Source organism: Mixophyes fleayi, chromosome 3 (genome assembly GCF_038048845.1).
Source record: "Mixophyes fleayi isolate aMixFle1 chromosome 3, aMixFle1.hap1, whole genome shotgun sequence".
NCBI lineage: Eukaryota > Metazoa > Chordata > Amphibia > Anura > Limnodynastidae > Mixophyes > Mixophyes fleayi.
The window spans coordinates 121,281,298-121,307,884 of record NC_134404.1 but is presented as its reverse complement, the minus strand read 5'-3'; the positions used below and the strand labels follow the sequence as shown (position 1 = coordinate 121,307,884).

The 26,587-nt window shown below is 38.3% G+C and overlaps 1 protein-coding gene across 1 annotated transcript in view; it reads right to left on the bottom strand.

Moving 5' to 3' along the window:
* Window positions 1–3,704: 3,704 nt before the first annotated feature.
* The window catches only part of LOC142143178 (putative cation-transporting ATPase 13A4), a 132,364-nt gene continuing 109,481 nt past the window's right edge, over window positions 3,705–26,587 (bottom strand). Inside the window, exons 27-31 of the mRNA XM_075200886.1 lie at window positions 24,369–24,543; window positions 23,316–23,488; window positions 11,874–11,962; window positions 6,201–6,281; window positions 3,705–4,397 (exon numbers count right to left, since the gene is read on the bottom strand). Of these exons, the coding sequence (XP_075056987.1) occupies window positions 4,203–4,397; window positions 6,201–6,281; window positions 11,874–11,962; window positions 23,316–23,488; window positions 24,369–24,543 (713 nt within the window). The 3' untranslated portion in view covers window positions 3,705–4,202. The remainder of the gene's footprint in view (window positions 4,398–6,200; window positions 6,282–11,873; window positions 11,963–23,315; window positions 23,489–24,368; window positions 24,544–26,587) is intronic.

Genomic DNA, 26,587 nt, shown 5'->3' with positions numbered 1-26,587 from the left:
TTTGGTGGAATTCAGACCAGTAGAGGGTTTTTTTATTATATTGTGGGGACCACTCCACTACGCAGTCCAGATACTTTTTTGGTGGAATTCAGAACAATTGAGTTTTTTTTTTATTATATTGTGGCACTGATATTAAATTGGGTACCGGGCCACTCCACTACGCAGTCCAGATACTTGTTTGGTGGAATTCAGAACAATTGAGGGTTTTTTTTATTATATTGTGGGGACCACTCCACTACGCAGTCCAGATACTTTTTTGGTGGAATTCAGACCAGTTGAGGGATTTTTTATTATATTGTGGGGACCACTCCACTACGCAGTCCAGATACTTTTTTGGTGGAATTCAGACCAGTTGAGGGTTTTTTTATTATATTGTGGGGACCACTCCACTACGCAGTCCAGATACTTTTTCGGTGGAATTCAGACCAGTTGAGGGATTTTTTTTATATTGTGGGGACCACTCCACTACGCAGTCCAGATACCTTTTTGGTGGAATTCAGAACAATTGAGTTTTTTTTTTATTATATTGTGGCACTGATATTAAATTGGGTACTGGGCCACTCCACTACGCAGTCCAGATACTTGTTTGGTGGAATTCAGACCAGTTGAGGGTTTTTTTATTATATTGTGGGGACCACTCCACTACGCAGTCCATATACTTTTTTGGTGGAATTCAGACCAGTTGAGGGTTTTTTTTATTATATTGTGGGGACCACTCCACTACGCAGTCCAGATACTTTTTTGGTGGAATTCAGAACAATTGAGTTTTTTTTTTATTATATTGTGGCACTGATATTAAATTGGGTACCGGGCCACTCCACTACGCAGTCCAGATACTTGTTTGGTGGAATTCAGAACAATTGAGTTTTTTTTTTATTATATTGTGGGGACCACTCCACTACGCAGTCCAGATACTTTTTTGGTGGAATTCAGACCAGTTGAGGGATTTTTTTATTATATTGTGGGGACCACTCCACTACGCAGTCCAGACACTTTTTTGGTGGAATTCAGACCAGTTGAGGGTTTTTTTATTATATTGTGGGGACCACTCCACTACGCAGTCCAGATACTTTTTTGGTGGAATTCAGACCAGTTGAGGGTTTTTTTATTATATTGTGGGGACCACTCCACTACGCAGTCCAGATACTTTTTCGGTGGAATTCAGACCAGTTGAGGGATTTTTTTTATATTGTGGGGACCACTCCACTACGCAGTCCAGATACCTTTTTGGTGGAATTGAGATCAGTTGAGGGTGATATATTGTGGCCCGGTACCAAATTGGGTACCGGGACCACTCCACTATGCAGTCCAGAAAGCTACCTCGGTGAAACGTTTTGGACTAAAAACAATATTGTGAGGGTGTTCAGAATAGACTGGAAATTAGTGGAAATGATTGTTATTGAATGTTATTGAGGTTAATAATAGCGTAGGAGTGAAAATAAGCCCAAAAACTTGATTTTGTAACTTTTTATGCTTTTTTCAAAATAAATCCGAATCCAAAACCTTAAATCCGAACCAAAACCTTTCGACAGGTGTTTTGCGAAACAAATCCAAACCCAAAACATCAAGCAAATCTGAACCCAAAACACAAAACACGAGACACCAAAAGTGGCCGGTGCACATCTCTAATATATATATATATATATATATATATATATATATATATATATATATATATATATATATATATATATATGTATATATATATATATATATATATATATATATATATATACACATATATATATATATATATATATATATATATATGTATATCTGTATATATATATGTATATATATATATATATATATATATATATATATATATATATATATATATATTTATATATATGCATACAGATGTGATACAGATACAGATGTGATATTTCTAGTGTGGGTGTGGCTATATATATATATCTATGTATATATGTATATATATATATATATATATATATATATATATATATATATATATATATAGCCACACCCGCATTAGAAAAATCAAATCTGCACAGGTTTTGGTTTTGGCAGACCAAAAGTTGTCAGTCCTCTCCTTCTTGTCTTTCAGCAACCACAGATTTCCCCTGTGAGCTTATATAATCTGTGTGTAATAAATGTATGTTATATTATAATTTATATATTATATATTGTATTATCAGTGCTATGCACTGTGTTCACTTATTGATTTGATTTGTTAGAGAGAGGGTAACGGGACTCTGAGACGTCTGAGTGAGAGTGAGATCACATAGAGGGAGAAATGAAGAGAGAGAAAACAAGGCTTCCCAGTGAGAAGTGGAAGTGCTTACTGCAGAGCGTAGCCATCCTGAACACACAAGCTGGAGACCAGTGGGATAAGTAACCAATGTTTACTTTGTTACAATTTACTTAGACTGAGTATTTTTGTTGTTAGTAAGTTAGGGAACAGGTGGGGAGACCTGTAGAATATTGTGAGACCCTTTTGCAGGACTGTGGTCTAGTGGCAAGGGTGAAGTGTAGGGAAAGGTAGTTAGGGTATAGAGACTGAATCTAAACTAAAGTGTACCAAACTCTATGATCAGATTCTTTATCTGTGGAAAAGCACTATAGCTGAGAATTGGGGTACCAGTGGTTGCTACAGCTACTGTATGCCTACGTCTAAGAGGAAAAATGGGAACTGCATGTGTTACGTGTGTTCTGCATTCATATTGAATAGGTGTACAAACAAACAATAGAATGTGCTTTACTAAATTGTCAGGAGAAATTAAATTAGTAATGCGTGTTTGCTCTATGAAGGAGAAGGGGAGATCTGGATTTGTGCTACTTTCTAAAACCGCATAATTGCATTAATCTGTCTATTATACAAATGTCTTAGCATGATATGCGTTAGTTAATTGAAAACAAATGAGACTGTGTTTAATGTATATTGCTATTGAGAGTCATTATGGCAAGATGAATATTGCAGGATACCAATTAGAGGGGTTAGACGTACCTTTCAGTGGTATAGAACAAGCAAGACATGTACAAATTGTCTGTAGCTTCAGTTAGTTAGGTTCATAAGATATAGTAGAAATGTGTGTATCTAAATTGCTGTGCATTTATTGTGTTTGCTGCCCCCAAAGTTATCCTTAAACAACTGTTTGAAACAAAGGGATTTTTTTGATATATAAAACTTACAAAAAACCTGTAGGAGCCCGCACCTCACTAATAAATGTGTCAGTGAGGCTTCAAAAAATCAGCCTGATGTATTTCTATTTCATTTGTGTGTGCCTGTGGTGTTGCTTATTTCCAGAACATTACCCCGCATAGATCCTATTACACTCAGACTAAGGTGGAGTCACTGCGCTCAAAAGGAAACGAGGTAAAATGTTTAAAATGCATGTTGACAAGTTATTACATATAGGAGTCTCTCGCTCTTTGATTAAATGTATTGTTTTAGCTTATTACTGAGACTGAGGTTAATGTGCAGCCCTTTTGAAGGTTAGATGGCCACCCATTAAGTGTATTGTTTTGCCAGTCGCTGTGTTACAATCTCTGAGCAACTTGTTACATCTTGCTTGTTCGAATATGACCCATGAATGTTCTGATTTATGTACTGAATTCTTCACAATTCTATATGTAAAAATAGGTACTGAATTGCTAAAAACTACAAAAAAACACAAGTAGCCTTATCCCTGTACTAAAAATGTTTTCTTTTTATTCAGCTGCATTTTCATATCTTGAACCTTTCTGCCCCACCGCTGGAAGCAAATGGGGACAGCACCTTTAATAAAAACTATAATGACTTCCTAAAGTTACATTGAACTCTTCAATATTTCACTGATAAACATGCTCAAAAATAAATAATATTGATGGTTTTGAAAACTGAATTTGTACCTGATATTTGATACAATGGGTTTCATTAAGGGTTGCAAGTAATTTTATGGCCCGAATGTACATGTAGAATCAGGCTGCAAAATCGCCTATCTGGTTATTTTGAGGTAGAATGTGGTTGCATAATAGATGTGTATCATCATCATCATCAACATCAACTTGTTGATAATTGTCATTTTAAATGTATATAAAAAAATAAGAAAATAAATAAAAAGCCCAGTTCCTTCTGCATTAGCTGTAAACAGATCAACCTATGAACAATGGTGCTTGTTACACTTTGGCGTAGTCACAGTTCTATACTGTTGTAATATAAGTATGTATTGAACATGTAACAAAGCATAAATTATTTTACCCTAACATAAAGTTTGACATGGAATGCTATCATCTTCCAGTGCTATATAACATTGCTTTGAAGGCAGCATTCTTCTCCATAAAGAACAGTCAATGTCCTTTTCCAAAGCTCTCTGCAGCTCCTTGTAGCGACTTTTTGACTTGTAACCCAAAATCTTCTTTATTACAAGCCAGAGATTTCTACTGTAAACAAAGACCTGGTGGAAAGTAGAAAGGCGGTTATCATTTCACTTTAAGACTTAGGGGTCTATGTATCAATAAGATGCGGTGCTCCTATATATGCATCGCTGCAAACCGCAGGGATGCATATTTATGCACCGCTAAAATGCACCATGCCAGGGGCTACTCTTGGAGCTCCGGCGAGGTGACCCCTATGTTGTGATCTGTTTTTCCTATTTACAGGCAACTTGGCGCTGACGGCAATAGGAGGAAGTGCTGTGCACGCAGCACTAACACTGTACCGGATTCTACGAAGCCGAAGAGGCTTTAGCATAGGAAAAGACAGGTAACGCCATCCAGAGATGTGTATGCAATGCAAAGCTTATCAAAGCTTAATGTATTGCAGATAATCGCAGTCCCCATAGTAATCTATGGGGACTGTGATGCTGAACAGTATTTGCCTAAACGGAGGAGATTTTGTGAAATCTCCTCCGATAGGCAGTTAATCATGGCAAACATACTTAAAAGATGCGGAAACAGTAGTTTCCGCATTTTTTAAGTCTCAAAAATGGTTGATGCATAGACCTCTAAGTGTACATTATAAATACATACAATCTTCATACAATGGCCCAGATGCTCTAAACTATCATCAAATTTAAGGAATTCTTGACAGGTTATTAATTCCTTTAAGGTTTCCTTAACTATGAGGTTTTGCTCTAAGAAATGTAATGTCCCCCTAGCTCCTGCTAAGGTAGCACTTTGGCATTAGTAGAACACATCAAAGATAAGGGAATGAAAATTATATGTAAATATAAGTGCTAACACATTGCTAGCTTTTAACTCTTTTGCTTAATGCAAAGTCAACAAGGTAAAAAATGTAAGTAACACTTAAACCTGGCGCCAAAGTATATAAGAGGCATTCTAGTAACACATTCAAGTAAATATGGTCACCCTATTACGACCTAAGGTGAACTTATTTCTCTAATACAAGTGTGTATGGAGAGAGGGATATAAAATAAGCAGTTATTTCAAAATATATCGATACGACAATGGTCCAGAGAGAATAGAAGTCAGTCAGGGATCGAAATTACAAAGATACCTGACTAGACTGAAATGGCTGCCATTGGCTTCAATTCCCTTTGGACTGTTGTCATATGAAGCCAGAGTGCTGGCTTGCTTGTTTAAATAAAGTCCCTTTGCTGCTCTACATGTTAATTCTGCCCCTGCACTGGACAAGTCTGAGTAGGTTAGTGCTGCTATAATAGGTTGTCTGTTGTTCCGGAAGTCTGGGTCTACTACCTGAAATTCGGGAGCCTCCCAGACATTCCAGGAGAATAGGTTTGAATCTGATTGGTTGCTATGGTCGACACCTCCACTTTTTTTTTTTTAGAATGTTTGAGAAATCCACCACAATGTGTTGTCTTATATTTAACCAGAGTGATTTAGTTATTTATGTTTAAGAAACTAATTATTCAGGGAGTGCACCTTTAGCATCAGATGTTTGTTCTAAAAATAAAGGAAGAAAAGACCAGCGCTGAACAGCTCCTTTGTACTTTAACTTTGGTAAATCAGGTGGTTGATACTGCCCCTTGCAGCAGCGATTTTGGCTCATTTTAGTCTACCAGTGGGTCGTTTAGGAACTTATTATCACATCTCAAAAATTATCTAGTTTACACCTATTTTTTACATTCATTTTTATAAGTAACAGGAAACTTATCAGATGTACAGTGCGGCATAGGTTTATAGAGGATTTTATTTATTTTGTTCTAAAAATAGTTTATTTATTTGTTTTTGCAACTTTGTGTTTATGTAGAGATGTGTAGTAAAGAAAAATTACTTACCTCTAAAATGTAAGATGCAACAAAAAGTACAAATACCATTCCTAATATCTCTATTCTCCAATAAACAGGTGTGCAGACAAGCTGGGAATTGGAATCAAAATGTGTAAATGCAGTAAGTACAAATAAAGAATTTTAGCTCATTACAACTAAAATACTATGATATACTAGATTTGACCCACTGAAATTCCTTGCTATTAACCTTACACATTTGAATCACTTCAAAACATTCATCTTTGTTATACATACATTATAATCACAACAGCCCCCTTTCCCTACTCAGGGGTTGGGGGGCAGAGGGGCATCTGTCCCCCATGCCTGTCCCATAGTGGGCTACCTTGGGTTGGGTCACTGGGCCACCTGCATTTATTTTCCTTTAAAATATTCCTAATAGGCTGCTGAGTCAAGTCTTCCACCCCGGGCAAACATTTGCCAGTCCCTACTCCCAGTACACTGACTGGCATCTCATGCTTTGGTCCTTGGTCCCAATGTGCTCCTTGTTCCTCTTCCTTGCCTTGCTACAAAAGATGGTTTCAGTGCCACATGCCATAAGTTTTTATTGAATAGATTAATTTAGTATGGTAATGTGCATTATGGTCACAGCTACATTAAACAGGCTCCCTAAGTTATGAGGAGTAATTTGTTTAAGGAGCCAGCACCACAAATCATACTGCAACAGTAGTAGTAGGATGAGAGGACCCCAGAGTGGTTTTCATGCTTTCTGCCCCCTCTCATTTCCCCAGCTTTCCCCTTGTCACCTTCCTCCACTTAAGAATATGCCCTGATCTGAGTTCATGATAATAGAGACGCAATGAGCAATGTGTCAAGAATGGGTCCCTTTTCTCATTAACATACTAATATGTGTATGTCCAGCTCTGAAAAATACTACAAATATATGTACCTGTAGAACTTGATAATGATTTGGATAGTTTATTTTGGGACCTAGAGAAATCTCTTATTAAAGAGACCAAAATTTGGTGGGACATTAGGAGCATGGAAAACTATGTCAAGGTTAATCGTATACCAAGAGGCCTAAGAATTAACAAATCTCCCACTTTTGGGTTAAATAATCCCGATTTTATTACAGCTTGGGATAATATCTTACATGAGTGTTCTTGTAATTTAATACAACTGATTATACAAGAAAAAAAGAAAATGTTTCACAGTCTAGAGAAGGACATTAATGATAAAGAGGCTATCTTAAATACATACAAAGATAACCCCCTTTTTTCAGACAATGAGGAAGTGCTTAATAAAAAATTAGATAGGGTTGAGTCTGATGTTATCAAGATTAAGGAAAGGAAATTTTTTAGAGACAAACATGATTACGAAAAAAATAATATCAAATCTTGGAAAAAGACATTTTCAGGTACATTTAAAAATCACAACAACTTTGATCAATCTGGTGCACCAGGATTATCCTGGAAAACAGTTCCTAAAAAATGGTCTGGAGCCTCACAGTCAGATGTTAGCGGACCCTCACGTTGGAAACCCATCACCTCAAGGAACAGATTTGCACCATTAGACAGTATTGATAGCGACAATGAGCAATGTTTTTCCCCACACCACACATCAAGGGAAAGGTTGAAACATACCCTAAAAGAACAAACTACGCAGGCATCTCCCCTAAAACGCAGACACTCAGAACAAAAGGTAAATGAGGGGGATGTAAGAAACCAAAAAAGGAGACATGTCTAGTTGAAAATAGTGATTTAAAAAAAGAAGGGATTTTTAATCTATCCTCCCATGTTCTCAGTAGATCTGAAGTTTCAGTCCTTAAAAAAGGGCTGTCTTTTGCACCAGCTAAAGGTCCTGACAAGTTTCAATTGTATTTAGACATTAATAAATTTATTAGGAAGATCATCCTGAAAAGGCATTTTGCCAAGAAGGATGTTAATCTTGTCAATAACTTTGAAATGAATTCGAAATCAGGATTAAAACTTCCTTCTAAGTTCCTTCCTCTTGAGTCCAAGAGCAAATATATTGAAATCTTTCAAGACTTAGTCACAAGTGATTTATGTGATCGAGCCAATAAAGTACGTGTTCCCCATAATCTTAATATTCAAGAAAATAAGGCAGTTTCAGAGCTACGTGATAATTTTGGGATCATTATTAGACAGGCTGACAAAGGAGGAGGCATTGTGTTACAAAACAGGGTAGACTATACTAATGAAGCCTTAAGGCTCCTTGGAGATATGTCTTCCTATGCCCCTTTGGATGTTGATCCTACAGCCGGTTTTGTTATGGAATTGAGAGATCTACTCACAGGTGCTCTTTATAGAAACATCATCACTAAGGAGGAGTTTCAATTTATGATGACAAATTATCCTGTGTTGCCCATTTTTTATCATTTGCCAAAAATTCATAAAAATTTGGTAAATCCACCTGGTAGGCCAATAATAGCAGGCATTGACTCATTGACCTCTAATGTCTCTAAGTATGTTGATGTCTTCCTTCGTGAGCATGTACAATCTCTGAAATCCTATATTAAGGACACTACTCATATTTTGCAAATTCTTCAAGATCATAAATGGGCTGATGACCTGTATTGGGTCACTATAGATGTTCAGGCACTTTACACTTCAATTGAACATGATAAAGGAATTATGGCTGTTAAATTAATGTTGGAGATGGATAACAGCTTATCCACTATACATCAAGATTTCATATGTACTCTGATTCGTTTTATACTCACACACAATTATTTTTCATTTTCCACTAAATTTTATTTACAAATGTGCGGCACTGCCATGGGCACAGTTTTTGCACCGAATTTTGCCAACATTTTTATGGGTATGTGGGAGGAGCAATGTGTATACTCATCTAAATACTTTTTTGACAATATCGTACTATACAAGAGGTATATTGACGATATTGTTTTGATATGGAAGGGTGACATTATAGGTCTTCAGGACTTTTTTTCTCATATAAGCCACAATGATTTCAATCTGAAATTCACTATGAAATATGATAAAACTCAAATTGAATTTCTAGATTTGATTCTTTTGGGACAAGGAGATGCCATCATAACTCGGAATTACATGAAACCAGTCGACACTAACAGTTATTTGCATTTTGGTAGTTCTCATGTTAAGAAATGCAAACAAAATATACCATATTCTCAATTTCATCGAATTAAACGTAACTGTAGTGAAGAAACTTTCTGTAATGCTCAACTTGAGCTCTATGCAGAGAGGTTTAGACATAGGGGTTATCCAGATACTCTTTTAGTGGAGGCACTAGAGAAAACAAAGAACTTAGAACGCTCTAGTCTCCTCCAATATACTACACATGCTAACAAAGAATTCAGCGTTCCTTTTGTTACCACCTACAACAGCAAGGAAGGACACATTAGAGCTGTCCTCAACAGACATTGGGGTGTTCTAATGAAGGACCCAATATTACATGAGGTACTTCCTGCTAAACCTAACATTGTTTTTAAAAAAGGTTGTAATTTGAAAGACATTCTGGCGCCGAGCAGACTTAGAGAACGTTCTGCTACCGCCACCCCTTCTTCTTTTTTAAGCACCAAAGGAAGTGTACGCTGTAACCATTGTAGTATTTGTCAGTATACGCCCTCCATCAGCAAGTTTTTTTATGATTCAAGTGACAGTGTGAAGTTTCAGGTCAAAGGACTTTTTAATTGCCTGTCATCTTCGGTCATCTATCTCCTTGAATGTGATTGTGGTCTTAAGTATGTTGGTAAGACCAAGAGATTTTTGAAAATCCGCATACAAGAGCATGTCAGAAACATAAAAAATAGGGTTCTTAGTCACTCTGTGTCTAAACATTTTGCAGAGAGACATCAGGCTGATCCCTCATCCATTAAGTTTATGGCTATAGAGAAGGTTGAACTAGGACCAAGAGGTGGTGACCTACAGAGGAAACTGTCTCAGAGAGAAATGTATTGGATTTTTACATTGAATACACTCACCCCTTTTGGGCTTAATGACAGCTACGAGATAGCCCCATTTTTATGATTCTTCTTTCTGGTGTTTTTACTTCATTATTGTCAGGATCTTACTTTACTAGTTTAGATTATGGTCATTAGATGTGTGGTGCTACATCCTTATTTTATTCCTATGTACATCTATATTACTTATGCCATTGTCTCATTGATGGCATGATTCATACATAGTTTGGTTTTGAGGTTGCCTCTCAGAAATATTTACTATTGCACATCTGCACGTGGAATACATGTATAGTCATTGTTAGTTACTGTGTGTATAATAGCATTTTCTCCTGTATTATATTAATAGGGTTTAGTAGTAATGTCCTCCCTAAATAGTTTTTTCATGTATTAGCATAGTGGGTGCTACACTTCCATTCTTTGTCACATTGTATATGAAGAATACTTATTTCCATTCATCTTAGATGTCTTTACATTCCTTTATCTTTGCATATATGTAATGTATATTTTTCTACTGTATATAAAATACTGCTGAATAGCCAGTTCTGTTGCTGAGTTATGAGAATAGGTATATTTCATATATGTGCAGTTCCATTTCACCTTTTTTTACCAACCCACTTCACTATATAATAATTTATGATGGGTACTACATTTGTACTGTATTATGTTTATCCTATATCTACTTATGAGATTCTGCTATCTAGGAGATTAGCCATTGTTGTGTGTACTCTTTCCACATTCATTTGTACTGTATTATGTTTATCCTATATCTACTTATGGGATCCTGTTATCTAAGAGATTAGCCATTGTTGTGTGTACTTTTTCCAAGCTGTATTACTAACTATCTTCGGATGCCACAAATGAGGACATGGTTTTACTATAGCAATTTTCCTCTAGTGTCTGGTGTTTCTCACCAGAGCTAACCATGTGACTGATGAATCAATCATGTGATTGAAGCAATGCGCGCGTCATAGACGCTACTGCGCATGTCCAAGATGGCGCTGGCATCATTTAAAAAGCGCTGGAGATTCTTGCTTCTTTATCATACTATTTTTTTCCTCCTGATGAAGTCTGAACATCTAACCAGACGAAACGCGTTGAGGAGTATCTAAGGACCTTTCCATCATCTGTTTGGATATCGTGGTACTAGTGTGGTGGGAGCGCTGCAGAGATTTATATATGAGCTGATTGATATCTATGCATACATCTCTGATTACATCCCAGATGAGTACCTAAAGATACCAATATATGTTTGTTACCTTGTGTTTTTATGTAAGTGTGATACTTACTATTTTATTAGTAAAATCTGAGTTTTTACAATATTACACTATATGAGTTTTTTTATATTGCTCCTATGATGCTGAAGTTACAGTCCTAACAGAATTGTACATTTGGATGAGTGACGTTACTGGCAACAGCTGCACAGATTTGGAGTTTTCCATTGAACTGATTCATACATCTCCTGGTTCTTTTATCTGGTACGCAGTTTTATGTTTATTGGTGATTACATTGGTGGCATTGAACACAGTGTGCTGTCACTTTTGTATATATCTATTCACCCTTTTGGTTTCATTAGCCCTACCGGAGAGAAGTTATTATCCTTGAGTACATCTCTGATTCCTCCACTTTACTCTCTCTTACTACATTAATATATTGTGGTAATACACCATGTGGCGCCGTGTTTCCTTTATTCCTTTATAAATATACTGTCTTGTTAAGGGGAGCCAGTGCAAGTGCCTGGGCAGCCTCTTTGATCTGATACATACCTCCATGGCACTGTATAGCTCTTCAATATCAGCAAACAGCATGAATAAATATGCTCCCAGTTGAGCTAATATGAGTATGCAAAATACATCTGCAGAAAGAAAAATAGAAGTAAAGTTACAACCTTTTATTTCTCTTCCCATTCATCTATATTTTCCTACAGAGTGTATATCACTAGTATACTAAACAAATAATTTACAGTAGCTACAGTGGAGATCATTTATGAAACACACTTGATGCACAGAGCAAAACACCGTAATATTGCACCCATGCATCTACATGATCTGATCTCTTTACAATATTCTCATTCTGGCAAACAGCTACTTCTTGCATTGCTCTGCAATACTAAGTGTATCAAGGAGCCTGCTCCATACGAAATGACCTCAAGACTTCCAACTCGCATTGCAAACTTCTGCTTTCTGCAAATGACGCCATAATGCTCCAAAAATGTATGTACTGTGGCGGAAATCTAGAGAAAATGTGGACGTACATGACACTAGCAAAGAAGAATTTGCGCTGCGTTTCAGCCATTTTGTGCTATGTAAATGACCTCCACAATGTCACTGTATATATTCAATGTTGCCATCTAGAGTCTTCTGAGTACAAAGTATATACACTTAAAACAACATGTAAACTAACACTTCAGTCACATAAAACTTAGAAGGAAAAGTTAAATAATTTAAAACAAAAAATAAATAATTTTGAATCAATAAATAATAATTGAGTAAATAAGAATACACTCCTGAGAAAACGGATCTACACCAGCAACAAGTTACTCATCCTTTTTATTTATTTCAGATACACTGCAATAAGTTTACCAGTGTTTTCTTTCCTATTCTCTACCAGTGGCGGAACTACTGTTGAAGCAGGGGGAGCAACTGTTATGTTTCTTGGGGGTGCTGCCCCTCTCCCCCGAGGTCCCTGCACACCCCTTAGCCCCACCAAGCACTCCTTGATACTACATCTCTGCTCTTTTCAGAGCAGGGTCTAGTCTTCTTCTACACAGTGGGCGCATTTGCCAAACTGCGTATGCTCAGGAGAGGCCCCCTCTATGCTCTTTGCAGGCTCACATACCTATTGATCACTGGGTGAAGAACTGGTATGAATTCTTGCACCCAGTTTAGCACAAATACTGTTATATTATTAGCAGTAGTTATATTTTTTTGGCCCACTGACTAGTGGTGGTTAACACAACCATCAATCACTGTGTAAGCACTACTCTGTCTTGATTTATTTATTAGTTCTCTTTCCTAAACTTATAAAGGAGTGTCTGTGCTCCATAGTACTTGCTAGATCTTGTTATTATCACTGAGACACTGTATTGCACGTAGTAAACTGCAAGTTACTAGAACTACTAGTTCAAGACAGTTGTATAGCAGCTGAAATTCATACAATTGGACAGTAATTGTTTACTGTTAATAACAAATAATATTAAACATGGTTTATGGTTAGAACACCAGACCCAAAATCTGGCTTTTAAGAGACTAAAATGACTTAATAGTCACACTGACATGTGGGTGACTAAACCTATACCTCCCCACCCGCTTCTTACCTAGTGTGGATTAGGGTGGGTGGCATCATTGTGGGGTTGGGCTGTGACATTCTAGCCACACACCTTGGACCCAATTCAGAAAAAAGTCTGAAGTTGCGTTTTAAAAAAGAGCACGGAATATAGTTACAACCGTATTCAAATCCAAGTATATCTCATGATGCCTTTCCATTTAATTTTGGAAGCAAATATGCTCTGTCTAAACACTACTTGCCGTATGTACTGTATAACACATAAAAAATTTATTTTATAAAATAAATGAATAACTCTTAACAGTCATCACTATCAGTCGACACTTACACCTGCCCTTGTACAAATGATACAGTTGAAATCAAGTGTACTTGAAACCGAGGACTTCAATCAGCTTCAGCGTTGGAATGCCTGACCTCTCTATCCTTGGTGCTTTCACGCTGTTCTGTTGGCCAAGCCCCCTCCGATGAAACGGGCGATGGTGTTATGTTCATCTAGTCGATATCAATGAAAATTGTTCGCTGCGAATTGGTGTGGTTCCAACACCCAAAGTGATTTAATAGCAAGATGCAATATATAACAATTCAATAGAATAAGTACAGACGATACATATGCAAGCACCCTGGATCCAGCATAAAATCATTCAATCCTGAAGTCTGTGGTCAAGTAGACTATATAGTTGACCCAAAGCCTGGCTTATATACAGTTTTTGATACATAAAAAAATAGTAGTGGTGTCTTGACATGTTTCCATAGGTTCAGGATTCAGGACAGTCCAGTACAATGCAGGTCATAGGTTGGTTCAAACAATGCTCTCTAACAGCTGTATACATGTTTTCACGGTTGGCTTACAGGAAATTGATCCCTAGGCTCTGCTGAACATGGCTAAGCCCACCCACGGGCGTTGAGTCTAACAGACAGGGGGTTTTTCACCAGGAACCCCCACAAGGAGGTATGGTCTTAGCTGCACCAAGTCTGCAGGTCGCGTTCCCGGTAGTGAGTGTACAGCAGAACGATGTGGGGGAGACAGGTGAAGTGGATGGAGACGATGGAGTCCACAGACTAGTGGTATAAATACAGGCACAACAATAATATAGGCTGATGGTCAGCAGCCAATGAGTCACTAGGAGAATAGGTGCTCTGTGGTATACAACGAGGGGACAGAGGCTGTCACTATGAAGTACTCTGGAGATGGTAATGGAAGTACTGGAGCAGCAATAGTTCAACACAGCCAGAGGCTGAAGGTTGACTTGATGGTGGAGGTAACAGCTGATGAGTCCCAGATGAAATAGCAGCTCTGAACGGTAGTGATGAGAGAACTGGAGCTGTCACAATAGAGTAAACTGGAGATGGTAATAGAGGTACTGGAACAGCGATAGTTCAACACGGCTGCAGGCTGAGAGCAAACTGGAGTTGTGGAGGTAACTTGTAGTAACAGCTGATGAGTCACAGAGAGAGTAGCGGCTCTGAGCGGTAGCGATGAGAGAACTGAAGCTGTCACGATGAAGTACACAGGAGATGGTAATAGAGGTACTGGAGCAGCAATAGTTCAACACGGCCAGAGACTGAGAGCAGGCTGCAGTAGCGGAGGTAACTTGTGATAGCAGCTGAGGAGTCACAGGTGTAATAGTGGCTCTGAGTGGTAGTGATGAGAGAACCGGAGTTGTCACGATGAAGTACACTGGAGATGGTAAGAGAAGTACTGGAACAGCGATGGTTTAGCACAGACCACGAACTGAGAGCAGACTCGAACACAGGCAAACCACAAGGAGAACAGGAACCATAACCACAGGCTGCAGGAAGTGAGCTTTAAAAACAGGCATCAGACAGGTGAATCCAGGAGGTTTAAATAGTGCTCCAGAAGTGCTTAGCCAGTGAAAAAGAGGGAGGAGGTCCTGAAGTGCAATAGGCTTGCACTTGCATAGATCTGAATATAGCTGAATGAATGAACTGGAGAATGTCTGATGCTGGGACATGGCAGTTTCCAGATGAATGGACTGCAGGTAACGAGACAGGTACTATCTGTGGAGCCGGAGCGTTACACATGTCTTGCTGCAGAAAAGCTAGTTTAAACTGGTCTATTTGCATTACACACTCAATATCATTCTGATCATTATTCCTACATCATCATTAACTTGCATACGCAAGATGCAACCGCTTAGCTGATAGTAGCGGATGTCTGATGAGAAAAAGTGGATTAGAATGACATTAAACATGATATGTTTCCTAAATCCCAAACCTTAGATATCAACAAAGTGGTTTTAACATTATTATGTTAAACTAATAAATCTATTACATTCAATTATAAATGACTGTGTATTGGAACTTAATTACAGTGAACTATTTACAGATAAATGTGTGAGTGTATACAGAAGTGTTATTGCTAAATACGTCATTCCACGCCGTATTCGCATATTTTCACATAAAGAAAAAATTAAATTGATGCTTATTAATCGAAACGACTCCATCCAATTATTCGATTTCCACAGTGTCAAAGCATAAAAATGCCCACCTGGTCATGCGACTGCACACCGGCGCATTCCCCATAAACACAAAACCATTTGACAGATTCAAGTTCAGGGCATCTCTTAAGTACAAGATTTGTAGTTGTATCACTTGCATCAGCTACAGAACAGGTGTAAATTAGAGATGATCACTGGCCCCCTGGTTTTGGTTTTGGATCTGGATTAACTTCATGTTTTGGTTTTGGTTTTGGCAAAACTGCCCTTGCGTGTTTTGGTTTTTGTTTTGAATCCCTACTTTTTTTATATCCCTATTTTTTTGCTAAAATCATATAATTTTGCGTTTTTTTTTTCCCCCCTACATTATTATTAACCTCAATAACACTAATTTCAAGTCATTTGCAGTCAATTTTGACCACCTCACAGGTCACAATATTATTTTCATACACTTTCAAACAAAGACTGCAGCAGATCTTGCAAATGATAAGAAGGCCATTGTCGTGCCTGGGCATAAGACCAAAAAATCCACCTCTTATGTGTGGAATTAATTTTACACAAATCCTGACCACAGTTGTCTAGCCATTTGTAGCATTGTAAAGCCACAGTCAGAAACCATCTAGAAACATCATCCATGTTGCGCCATTTAAAGTGAGTTCATGGCAAGCTTTGGTGAAAATCAGAAACTTATGCTAAAAATAAGTAGTCTAGCATCAGCTACCTCCCTTCTCTCAGCTAGATCCCAGCACCTGAAATCTACACCCCAACACCTTCATCATCATCAACATCCTCACAAATGATCAGAGTTAGTACTGCATCCAAGTTTCTAAGGGGAGATGACTTCTCCCCTATCCAGGACTCCTCAGAAGAATCCTTGAGCATTAGGCCCACTTCTGCTGCTGCTGCTGCTGCTGCTGCTGCTGTGGGTGGATCTTCAACCCAGAAGCAGACCAAGAAGAAGACTACTAGTAGTTTACAACAATTGACTGTTAAACAATCCTTTGCAAGAGGAAGCAAGTATGAAAGCTGTTACCCAGTCGCAAAGCGGATCACAGATGCCATGGCGACTATGCTAATATTAGATCTGTGTCCAATATTCACTATTGATGCAGCTGGTTTTAGTTGGCTGGTTTTAGACAGCTACTTGAGGTCTTCTTTCCCCATTACCAAATATCATCATGATACCCTTTTACTAGAAAAGCTATTCCTCACCTCTACCAGAAGGTTGTTAAAAATGTAATTATTGGGCTACAAAATGCCATTCTTTCCACTGTACACTTAACCACAGATATGTTGACAAGCGGAACTGTTACAAACTAAAGATTATATGATTGTGACAGCCCACTGGGTTTGTGATGCGCCTTCACCAGCAGGGAGAGCAGCAGCATGTACCCAAGAACGTCACATTTTTCAGAAGCAGGCTACTCTGTGTATCATCTGCTTCATGAAGAGGCATATTATTATTATTATTGTTATTATTATTATCAGAGATTTGTGAGGCACCACAGTGCTCCACAGTGCCGTACAGTAGGGAAGACAAGGACACACATACAACAAGACATACATAAAACAAGAACAGACAAGGCAGACAAAATGAATAGAGACATGAAAACAAAGGGTATGGAGGACCCTGCTCATTAGAGAGCTAACATTCTAAAGGAAAGAGGCACAGCTGAAACAAGAGGAGCGAGTGTGGCTCAGAGTGGGAGATTGGGATAGTTGTGATGGTGCATTAGTGTAAATAGTGTTATCGAGGATAAGGTCACCTCTAAAAAAGAGATTGGTTTTCCAAAGCATTTAAAGATTTGAAGGCTGTGGGAAAGTCTGATTGAGCGTGGTAGGGAATTCCATACGTGGGGAGCAGCATGAGAGATGTCTTGAAGGCGGGAGTGAGAGGTGGTTATCAGAGAGGAGACAAGGTACAGGTCAGAGGTAATACCGGTGACAACCTGTGTGAAAAACTAAGGGATGTCATTGCAACATGGCTTATCCTGCTTGGACTCTCCTGAGGATATGTGATTTCTGATAACACCACTAATATTGTTAGAGCATTACAGCAGGTGGAATTCCATCACATTTCCTGTTTTGCTCACACAATTAACTTGGTGGTACAGAACTTTTTAAAAAATGACAATGACATACAGGAGATGCTGTCTGTGTAACAAAATATTTACGGTAATTTTCGGGATTCTGCAACAGCATGTAGGAGAATGCAGCAGCTGCAAGAACAATAGAATTTAGGGGGAATGTACTTTAGTCGAGCGCAGTGGAGAATACTTTCCGTGTTGTGCAAGGTACTGAAACCACTCAAAGTAGTCACCTGTGAAGAGAGTGCAGACACTGTTAGCTTGAGTCAAGTGATTTCCCTAATTAGACTTTTTGAAAAGAAGCAAGAGAAATTGAAGGAGGAAATGAAACACAGCAATTCCACTAATTATGTTGGTCTTGTAGATTAAGTACATTATCTGATTCGCCAGGATCCAAGAGTTATCAACACCTTGAAATCGGATCATTACATTTTGGCAACTGTGCTTGATCCTAGGTTTAAGAGTTATGTTTTCTCTTTCTTTCCAACTGACCCAGATCTCAAGAGATGGAATGAGCTGATGGTCAACAAGCTGACAGTTCAAGTGGTATGACACAATGATGTATCCTCCTTCTGTTTCTCTTGATATTGCTGCTAGGAAAAAACTTAGCTTTCCCAAGACACCCAGTGGTGATGCAGATGAGTCAGCACAACATTTTGACATTTGGTCTGGTCTAACAGAATTGCCCAAAAATGGTGACAGCTCTTCTATAAAATGAACTACAAATTCCATGATGAAGGCCATTACTAGCAATTACATCAAAGTGCATAAACTTCTGTGATGGTGGATTCCAGCAGGGATGAATTAGTATTGTTTGAGGATGATTTACACACTGATGATAGTGAATATGATGACATTGTAGATTGCAGGTGCTGAGATCTAGCTGAGAAAAGGGAGATAGCTAAAGTTGGTATGCTTGGTAAAATTTTGGGCATAATGACATGTTGGCAATTTTATGTTCTTCTACAGTAAACTTTCACCTTTATTAGAGAGGTGTTTTATTCTTTACAAAGGTACAAGCTTTTTATTTACATGATTGTTTCCCTGACTTTAAAACACTATACACTTGAACATAGACTTTAGCACATGAGGTAGAGGGATTAGTATCATCATGACTGAGACTAGAGAGTGACAAGAACAATTCCACCCCTCCTGTTTCTGTATGAGTTATGACACAGTAGAATGTCACTGGAGACTTTTAAGAACACTGACAGCCCTATTATTACAATTTCTGTTTCAGCCATGAACCCTTACATCTCTCATGTTTCTGAGTGAGCTATGGTACAGTAAAATGTAACTGCAGATTTAGACCAAGACTGCCAGCCCTAGTATTTCAATTTCAGCAATGACAATTAGCAATGGAGCTCTCCTGTTTGTGTGTTACCTGTATAACATCGTACAATTAGACTGCAAATTCAGAAGACCAAGCCTGCCAGGCCTATTAATTCTATTTCAGCAATGACAATTAGCAATGGAGCTCTTCTGAATGTCACTGGAGACTTTGAAGAACACTGCTACCCCTCCTCTTTCTTTTCTACCTATGACACTGCCCAATTGCTCTAGAGACTGCCAAGAACTGTGGACTGCCAAGAACTGTGCTACCCCTTCTGTGTCCCACTGTGAAATGGTGCTGAATCACCGTGGAGGGCGGTACTTATAAAATCCAAAACTCGCGAGATCTTGCGACGTAACAATGACGTTTTGCCTCGTTTTCAGTTCCGAGGGCGCGCAAAAGTACTGAGCCGACTTGGCTCAGTACTCGGATCTGCTAAGTTCGGGGGTGTTCGGTTCTTGGGGATCCGAGCCTGATAGTGATGACTGACAGGTATGCATGCCAGAACATGTGTTTTGAAGTAAAAGAAACTATAAAAAAAATGCATCTAATGTACAGTACACATTAAGAACATAGCCTTTGCAATAAATCCTCATCCTCTACAGAAAGCCCTCACATGTTTAGTAACAATAATAGAAAGTAATGTATCAAGTGACATGATAAGCAACAGGCACAGGCAACAACAGCACTGAAAATTTGTGCCATCTTGCAGTTCTTCATCCAAAACAGCGTAACGTTTAGAAGCAGCAACTGTTCCGAGCAAAACTACTGTCAAGCTGTACTCTGCAACAACCTGTTGTAAATCAGCCTCAATACTAGCAGCGGTAATGGCCACCTGCCAGCAACTTCTTGAATGACCCAACAGCCACTCCACATTCCTCCCCCCACAACAGTGATGGATCCTAAGCCTGAAAAACAGTTAAACTACAATTTCATTTTCCCTATGTTGTAAAGGTTAATAATAGCCCCAGATGCTGTGTGGATTCACATTTGTGTGTATGCCAACTTGACTCCTGCTCCATTATGTCATCATCTCACTGCTTGTCTGCCTCATGATTCCAAGAGACACTGGCATACATTTTCTCACTTATTCCCCCTCCTTCTCGCAGTTAGTCTCCCTCATTTTAACACATTTTCTGATGTTCTTCTTCCAAATCACACTTGTTCTCCCTCTCCAGACATTAGTTTCTTGCATTGCCCTATCGCCAGCAAAAAATTATGTTTCTCACCTTTAGAGATGGTCACTGACCCCCGTGTTTTGGTTTTGGATTCGGTTTTGGATCTGGATTACCGTCGTGTTTTGGTTTTGGTTTTGGTTTTGCAAAACCGCCATTGCGTGTTTTGGTTTTGGTTTTGTTTGGTTTTGTTTTGCTATTTTTTGGGAAAATCCATGTTTTTGGGCCTAAATTAACCCAATTTAGTGCTCCAACTGTTTTAGAGACAAGTAATCTAATTGTTGAGGTAATAAATCATCCAAAAAAACAGTTTAATTCTTCGTTGGTAGGCCTATTCTACACACAAAACAGATTGTCTTCCTCTCCATCTATGCATATTGGCAATGCAGCCATCGTCTTTGAATGTATATTACACCCTACACTTATAGTTAAATATGTAAAGAAATGGAAAAAGCCAGTTTGGTTTCTGTCTCTCAAGGCCCCCCTCCACTTGTATAAAATACCAAAAAATTCAGCCATTATAGACTGTACAATATTAATTGACATGGAGAAAGCCAGTTTGGTTTCTGTCTCTCTAGGCCCCCCTCCACTTGTATAAAATACTAAAAAATTCAGCCATTATAGACTGTACAATATTAATTGACATGGAGAAAGACAGTTTGGTTTCTGTCTCTCTAGGCCCCCCTCCACTTGTATAAAATACTAATAAATTCAGCCGTTATATACTGTACAATATAAATTGAAATGGACAAAGGCAGTTTGGTATCTGTCTGCATCAGATCCTCTCTCCACTAGGAGTAAAATAGAAAACTATTCAGCCGTTATATAATCTAGAATATAAATAGAAATTGAGAAAGGCAATTTGGTATCTGTCTGCATCATAATCATCAACATCATCATTAGCGCCCTCGTCGCCTACACAAATCTCCCCCTCATCCTCTTCTAATTCCAAAGTGGCATCCTCAATTTGGGTATCACCGGCTACACTCGGGCTATTAAGGCACACATCAGCAGAATGCTCACGATTAGACATCCCACTATTGGATGGACTCTCCACAGGGATTGTTGTCATTTGTGAATCAGAGCAAATATTCTCCTGTAATGCCTCACTGTTATCTTGCAGCTCGGCTTTGACGCGTAACAGTAGTTGTGCACCAATTGTAGGCTGGGTAACTTTTTGGGATCTGCCACTAATAGCCAAAGGTGAAGGCCTCATTCTCTCTTTGCCACTGCGTGTGTAGAATGGCATGCTTGCAATTTTTTTTTTATCGTCACTTAACTTTTGCTCAGTTACACTTCTTTTTCGCTTCAATACAGTCAATTTTTTTTGGGTTTTTGTTTTTGCACTAATTTGAAAACACTCTGTTGTTTGACATCGCCTTGGCCAGATGACGTACTGGGAACACTAACATCAAGACTGGTGACAGAACCTGGTTGCTCATTTAGATCATATGTGGACTGCTTTGAATCCATTCTGAGCGCAAACCACTGGGGAGTGCTAAAAATTATTTAGTAGATTCTGCTGACAGATATGACTTTTGACAGCCAGAAATATTAATGCACAATTAGGGAGGACACCCTAAAAACACTGAGGAGTGCTAAAAATTATTTAGTAGATACTGCTGACAGATATGACTTTTGACAGCCAGAAATATTAATGCACAATTAGGGAGGACACCCCAAAAACACTGAGGAGTGCTAAAAATTATTTAGTAGATACTGCTGACAGATATGACTTTTGACAGCCAGAAATATTAATGCACAATTAGGGAGGACACCCCAAAAACACTGAGGAGTGCTAAAAATTATTTAGTAGATACTGCTGACAGATATGACTTTTGACAGCCAGAAATATTAATGCACAATTAGGGAGGACACCCCAAAAACACTGAGGAGTGCTAAAAATTATTTAGTAGATACTGCTGACAGATATGACTTTTGACAGCCAGAAATATTAATGCACAATTAGGGAGGACACCCCAAAAACACTGAGGAGTGCTAAAAATTATTTAGTAGATACTGCTGACAGATATGACTTTTGACAGCCAGAAATATTAATGCACAATTAGGGAGGACACCCCAAAAACACTGAGGAGTGCTAAAAATTATTTAGTAGATACTGCTGACAGATATGACTTTTGACAGCCAGAAATATTAATGCACAATTAGGGAGGACACCCCAAAAACACTGAGGAGTGCTAAAAATTATTTAGTAGATACTGCTGACAAATATGACTTTTGACAGGCAGAAATATTAATGCACAATTATGGGGGACACCCCAAAAGCGCTGGGGAGTGCCAAATATGAAGAAAAAATAATAAACCTCTATCCTCCTCTCTGCACTAGCGATTTTGGTTAGAGCAATTGCAAGAACAATATTGTATTCTCTGTCCCTGCTCTAATTAGCCTATGACTACACCCTGCTCTCTCCCTCTGTCAAATGGCGATGGATTGCTGTGGAGGCGTGTATTTATAAAGTTGAAGTATCGCGAGAACCGAGTCCCGAGATCCGACAACGTCACAATGACGTTCGGCCTCGATTTGGATTCGGAATGGGCGGGAGAGTACCGAGCTGCTCAGCTCGGTACTCAGATACCCAAAGTTCGGGTGGGTTCGGTTCTCGGAGAACCGGACCCGCCCATCTCTACTCACCTTACACTTTTTCTCCCTCTCCTTTTAACACTTTTTCTTTGTTTTTTTATGTTTCTCCTTTGAACAATTTTTCAGTAATGGTCACACCCCCAGTACAATATTCCTTTACCCTTTTGTTCATGGGGAATTTGGACTATCCGAAAAAAATGTAACAATAAAATAACATTACCGAACTTGTCATTTTATATGATAAGTAAGGGGGATAGGGTAGACACTCACAGTTAGTATATATTGGCTTTCTGAAAGAACTTCCTATAGCAAACACAAATTCAACAATGATCAGGTTTATTCCAGTCACAGGCCATAGTGTGGTGGTCAGGAAGTTTTGGGATTGATTGTGTACCATTGTTGCTGTTTGGTTGACATAACTTTCATTTTGAAGATCACATGCACTGAATCACAGGGAATATACAAAACAATATGTTATTTGTTTGACAATATACTGACCAAAAATACATACATATTTGATCCTTCTCTGGATTTAGCATAAAAACAGTAGTCATATGCCTATGGCAGAGCAAATAATGGGTGTCAGAAACAGAAAGATTAGTGTTTCCCTGTTCACAGTAGATGAAAAGCTATGAAAAGCAAAATGAGGAAATTTTAAAAAATTATCTAATATGTGTCATTTGCCTCCACAATCAGCTATTTTATGGGCCACACCAATAATCAGCAAATCAGTTCATTAGGAATGGGGCATGAGCAGGGGCAGGCTGAGCTGGGGTGAGGGGCAGGAGGGCAATTGCCTCCTGAGCTGGACCCATAGTGGACTACCCTGGCTAGGTCACTGGGCCACCTGTATTTTTTTCCCTTTAAGATGTTCCTAATAGGCTGAGACTTGCACCCTGGGCAAAAATTTGCCAGCCCTCCCCTGGGCATGAGGTCCCTTATGCCTTAGTGATGTCCTTAGTTCCTAATGATTTGAAAATTAGCTTGAAATATGATTTGAAATATGAATATACATAATTTAACTGAGAAGGGTAAAAGGGGATTTTGCAGAGTATTTCTGATAATACTCTTTAGTGACAGTCCAAGAGATAGATTGTGGCTGTTGCCTTCAGTTACATTAATCCAGGCCTGATTTTTAAACAACAGACACAAATACTGTTATGATTCAAAATATAATAACATGTGAATGGTGTTGGATTATCTGACCTCTTAGGAAGATGATGAGCAATACTTAACCCTCTATATCAGTATACTAGCAATCACATTAATCATATACCAACCATCGCTGAAAATTGTTCAGCATAAGATTTCTAGAATGCTCACCTGAAGAAGTCACTTTCATTGTACCATGGTTGTTGCTGCACCAGTGAGAATGAACTGGTCTGTATAATGATGGTAAATGTAAAATGCAGGACCATTGACAGCAGTAATGGAGGGGAGAAAAGAGTCATTGCTGGTCTGTAAGGGGCCAGTTTTGAAGCAGGGCCCGTTATACTCACTGTGGAACAACCCAGAAACAATACATTTTAGAAAAATGTGTACTTGTCATAGACAAAAAAATTGCACTAACAGGTTTCGTTTCCCACCATTCATATGTAGTGGATAAAATGGACTACAAGGAAGCATTTATTAAGGACTAGTATTAGTCATGACATTGCATTTTCTCTCCTCTGCAGCTTCTCTTAACAAAGACAGACATTGAGGTACACAGACAAGTTACCCACTGTTGCAGCTCCTCCATAAATTGGAGATTAGGCAGGAAAGTGCTATAAACATTGGGCAATTGTCTCCTAGATCACTAAAATGAGAGCCGATGCTAAGAGACTTATATCTGTGTTGAGCATTCTACACCTAGTTAACATATTAGGTCAATGTATATCGCACCTAATGTATGTCACTGATTACCAGATTTCACTAGTCCTTATGAACCATCATAAAGGTCATTAGTACAGTTCCTGAATTAAAGAAAGGTCAATTGCATAACAACAATTAGCATACACACAGTATAGGCAACATTTTATATTTGACTATATGATTAAACTTATCTTTTTATTTTACTGAATTGTTTTTAACATTTCTGCTATATACAAAGAAGTTATCACAATTACACTGAATCATGATAAAATTCACATATTGTGAATGGAGTTGATAGGCAGTTGGGAAGGACAATGCAGGCCAAGCGGTCTTGGCACACATCAGCAACAATAGCAACATTAAAGGTAGAAGGGAGGTCTTTAAGATTCAATAAAAGAGAGATGAGGTGCCCAAAAAGTGTATAACTAAGTTATAGGCAAACTGCATGTACACGAATGTATGGTATGCAAGCATATGTAGTTCCTGTTGTTATATATTATCAGAAATCTCTCCTCCATCTATGTATATTATCAATAGTTTGAAGTACATTTAAAAATACACCTGTGAAACAGGTAGATACTCCAGAAAATGCATTACTCTCACCTGCGGTGGCAAGGATGACACTCTAATCAATTGTAAAAAGCCAGCAGATTTATGGAAAGGATACACCTAAGCTACTGCGTGTTTCTTTGTACAGCTTCCTGCTAAGTTTCTTGTGCAATATGTCTAGGTAAATATTGAGAACTGTTTTATAGGAGTGTACATGCACTTTATTTATACCTTATTTATACACTTAGACTACTACACTATTTGAGTTGAACACATGAAACCTTAAACTAGTAGTTGGTCATTAAAAAATAGACATGGGGGATTGGTTGAATGAGAATAAGCTACATCATTGCCAACAGTGTTTACAGAGGAATAAATGCCAGGAATTGTATTGTAGAGTTTAAATGCACATTATTAAATATTGGGTTTTTTTTACAGGAAAGTGTCTTTATCTCTAAACAAGATTAAGGTTGATAATTCACCTGGAATACACAAATGTGTTCTAAAGAAATGTTCAATAATAGATAGATCACTATTTCTTATATTATGGACCTTGTATCAGGGTCCGTACCACATGACTGTTGTTAATTGCACCGATATTTAAAGAGGGACCAAAATCAGAGCCATTATACACCAGTAAGCCATCATATGTAAGTAAATTATTTAATGAATTCTAAGTGATGTTATTTAGAAAACTGTAAACGAAGAGGCTGACTATATTTCCTCCACCACTGAGACAGTTCTTTGATAAAGGTGACTGCTGGGCAATCTGAACATACCTCTCAACATAAAATTGCATGCATTTCTAATGCACCTAAAGTCTCTTCCAAAATCCCTAAAAACCACACCCCATGTCACCTTTCACCACACACCCCAAAACTGGCAAGACATGCCCCTTTGGGATCCCCCAAATTGGGACAGTTGGAGGATATTGAACTATTAACAACAATAAGCAGTGACTGGCAAGCTATTACATTTTCAAAATGGGGGGCAATAAGCTGAGGATGCTGATGATCCCAGAAATCATTCAAAGATATAATCTATGGGTTTCATTTGGAGATGGATATATTTTTTTTCAAAGCAAAACAGAAACAGTAGCTCAAAGGGGCTTCACTGCACATGCGCAAACTTTCGGCATG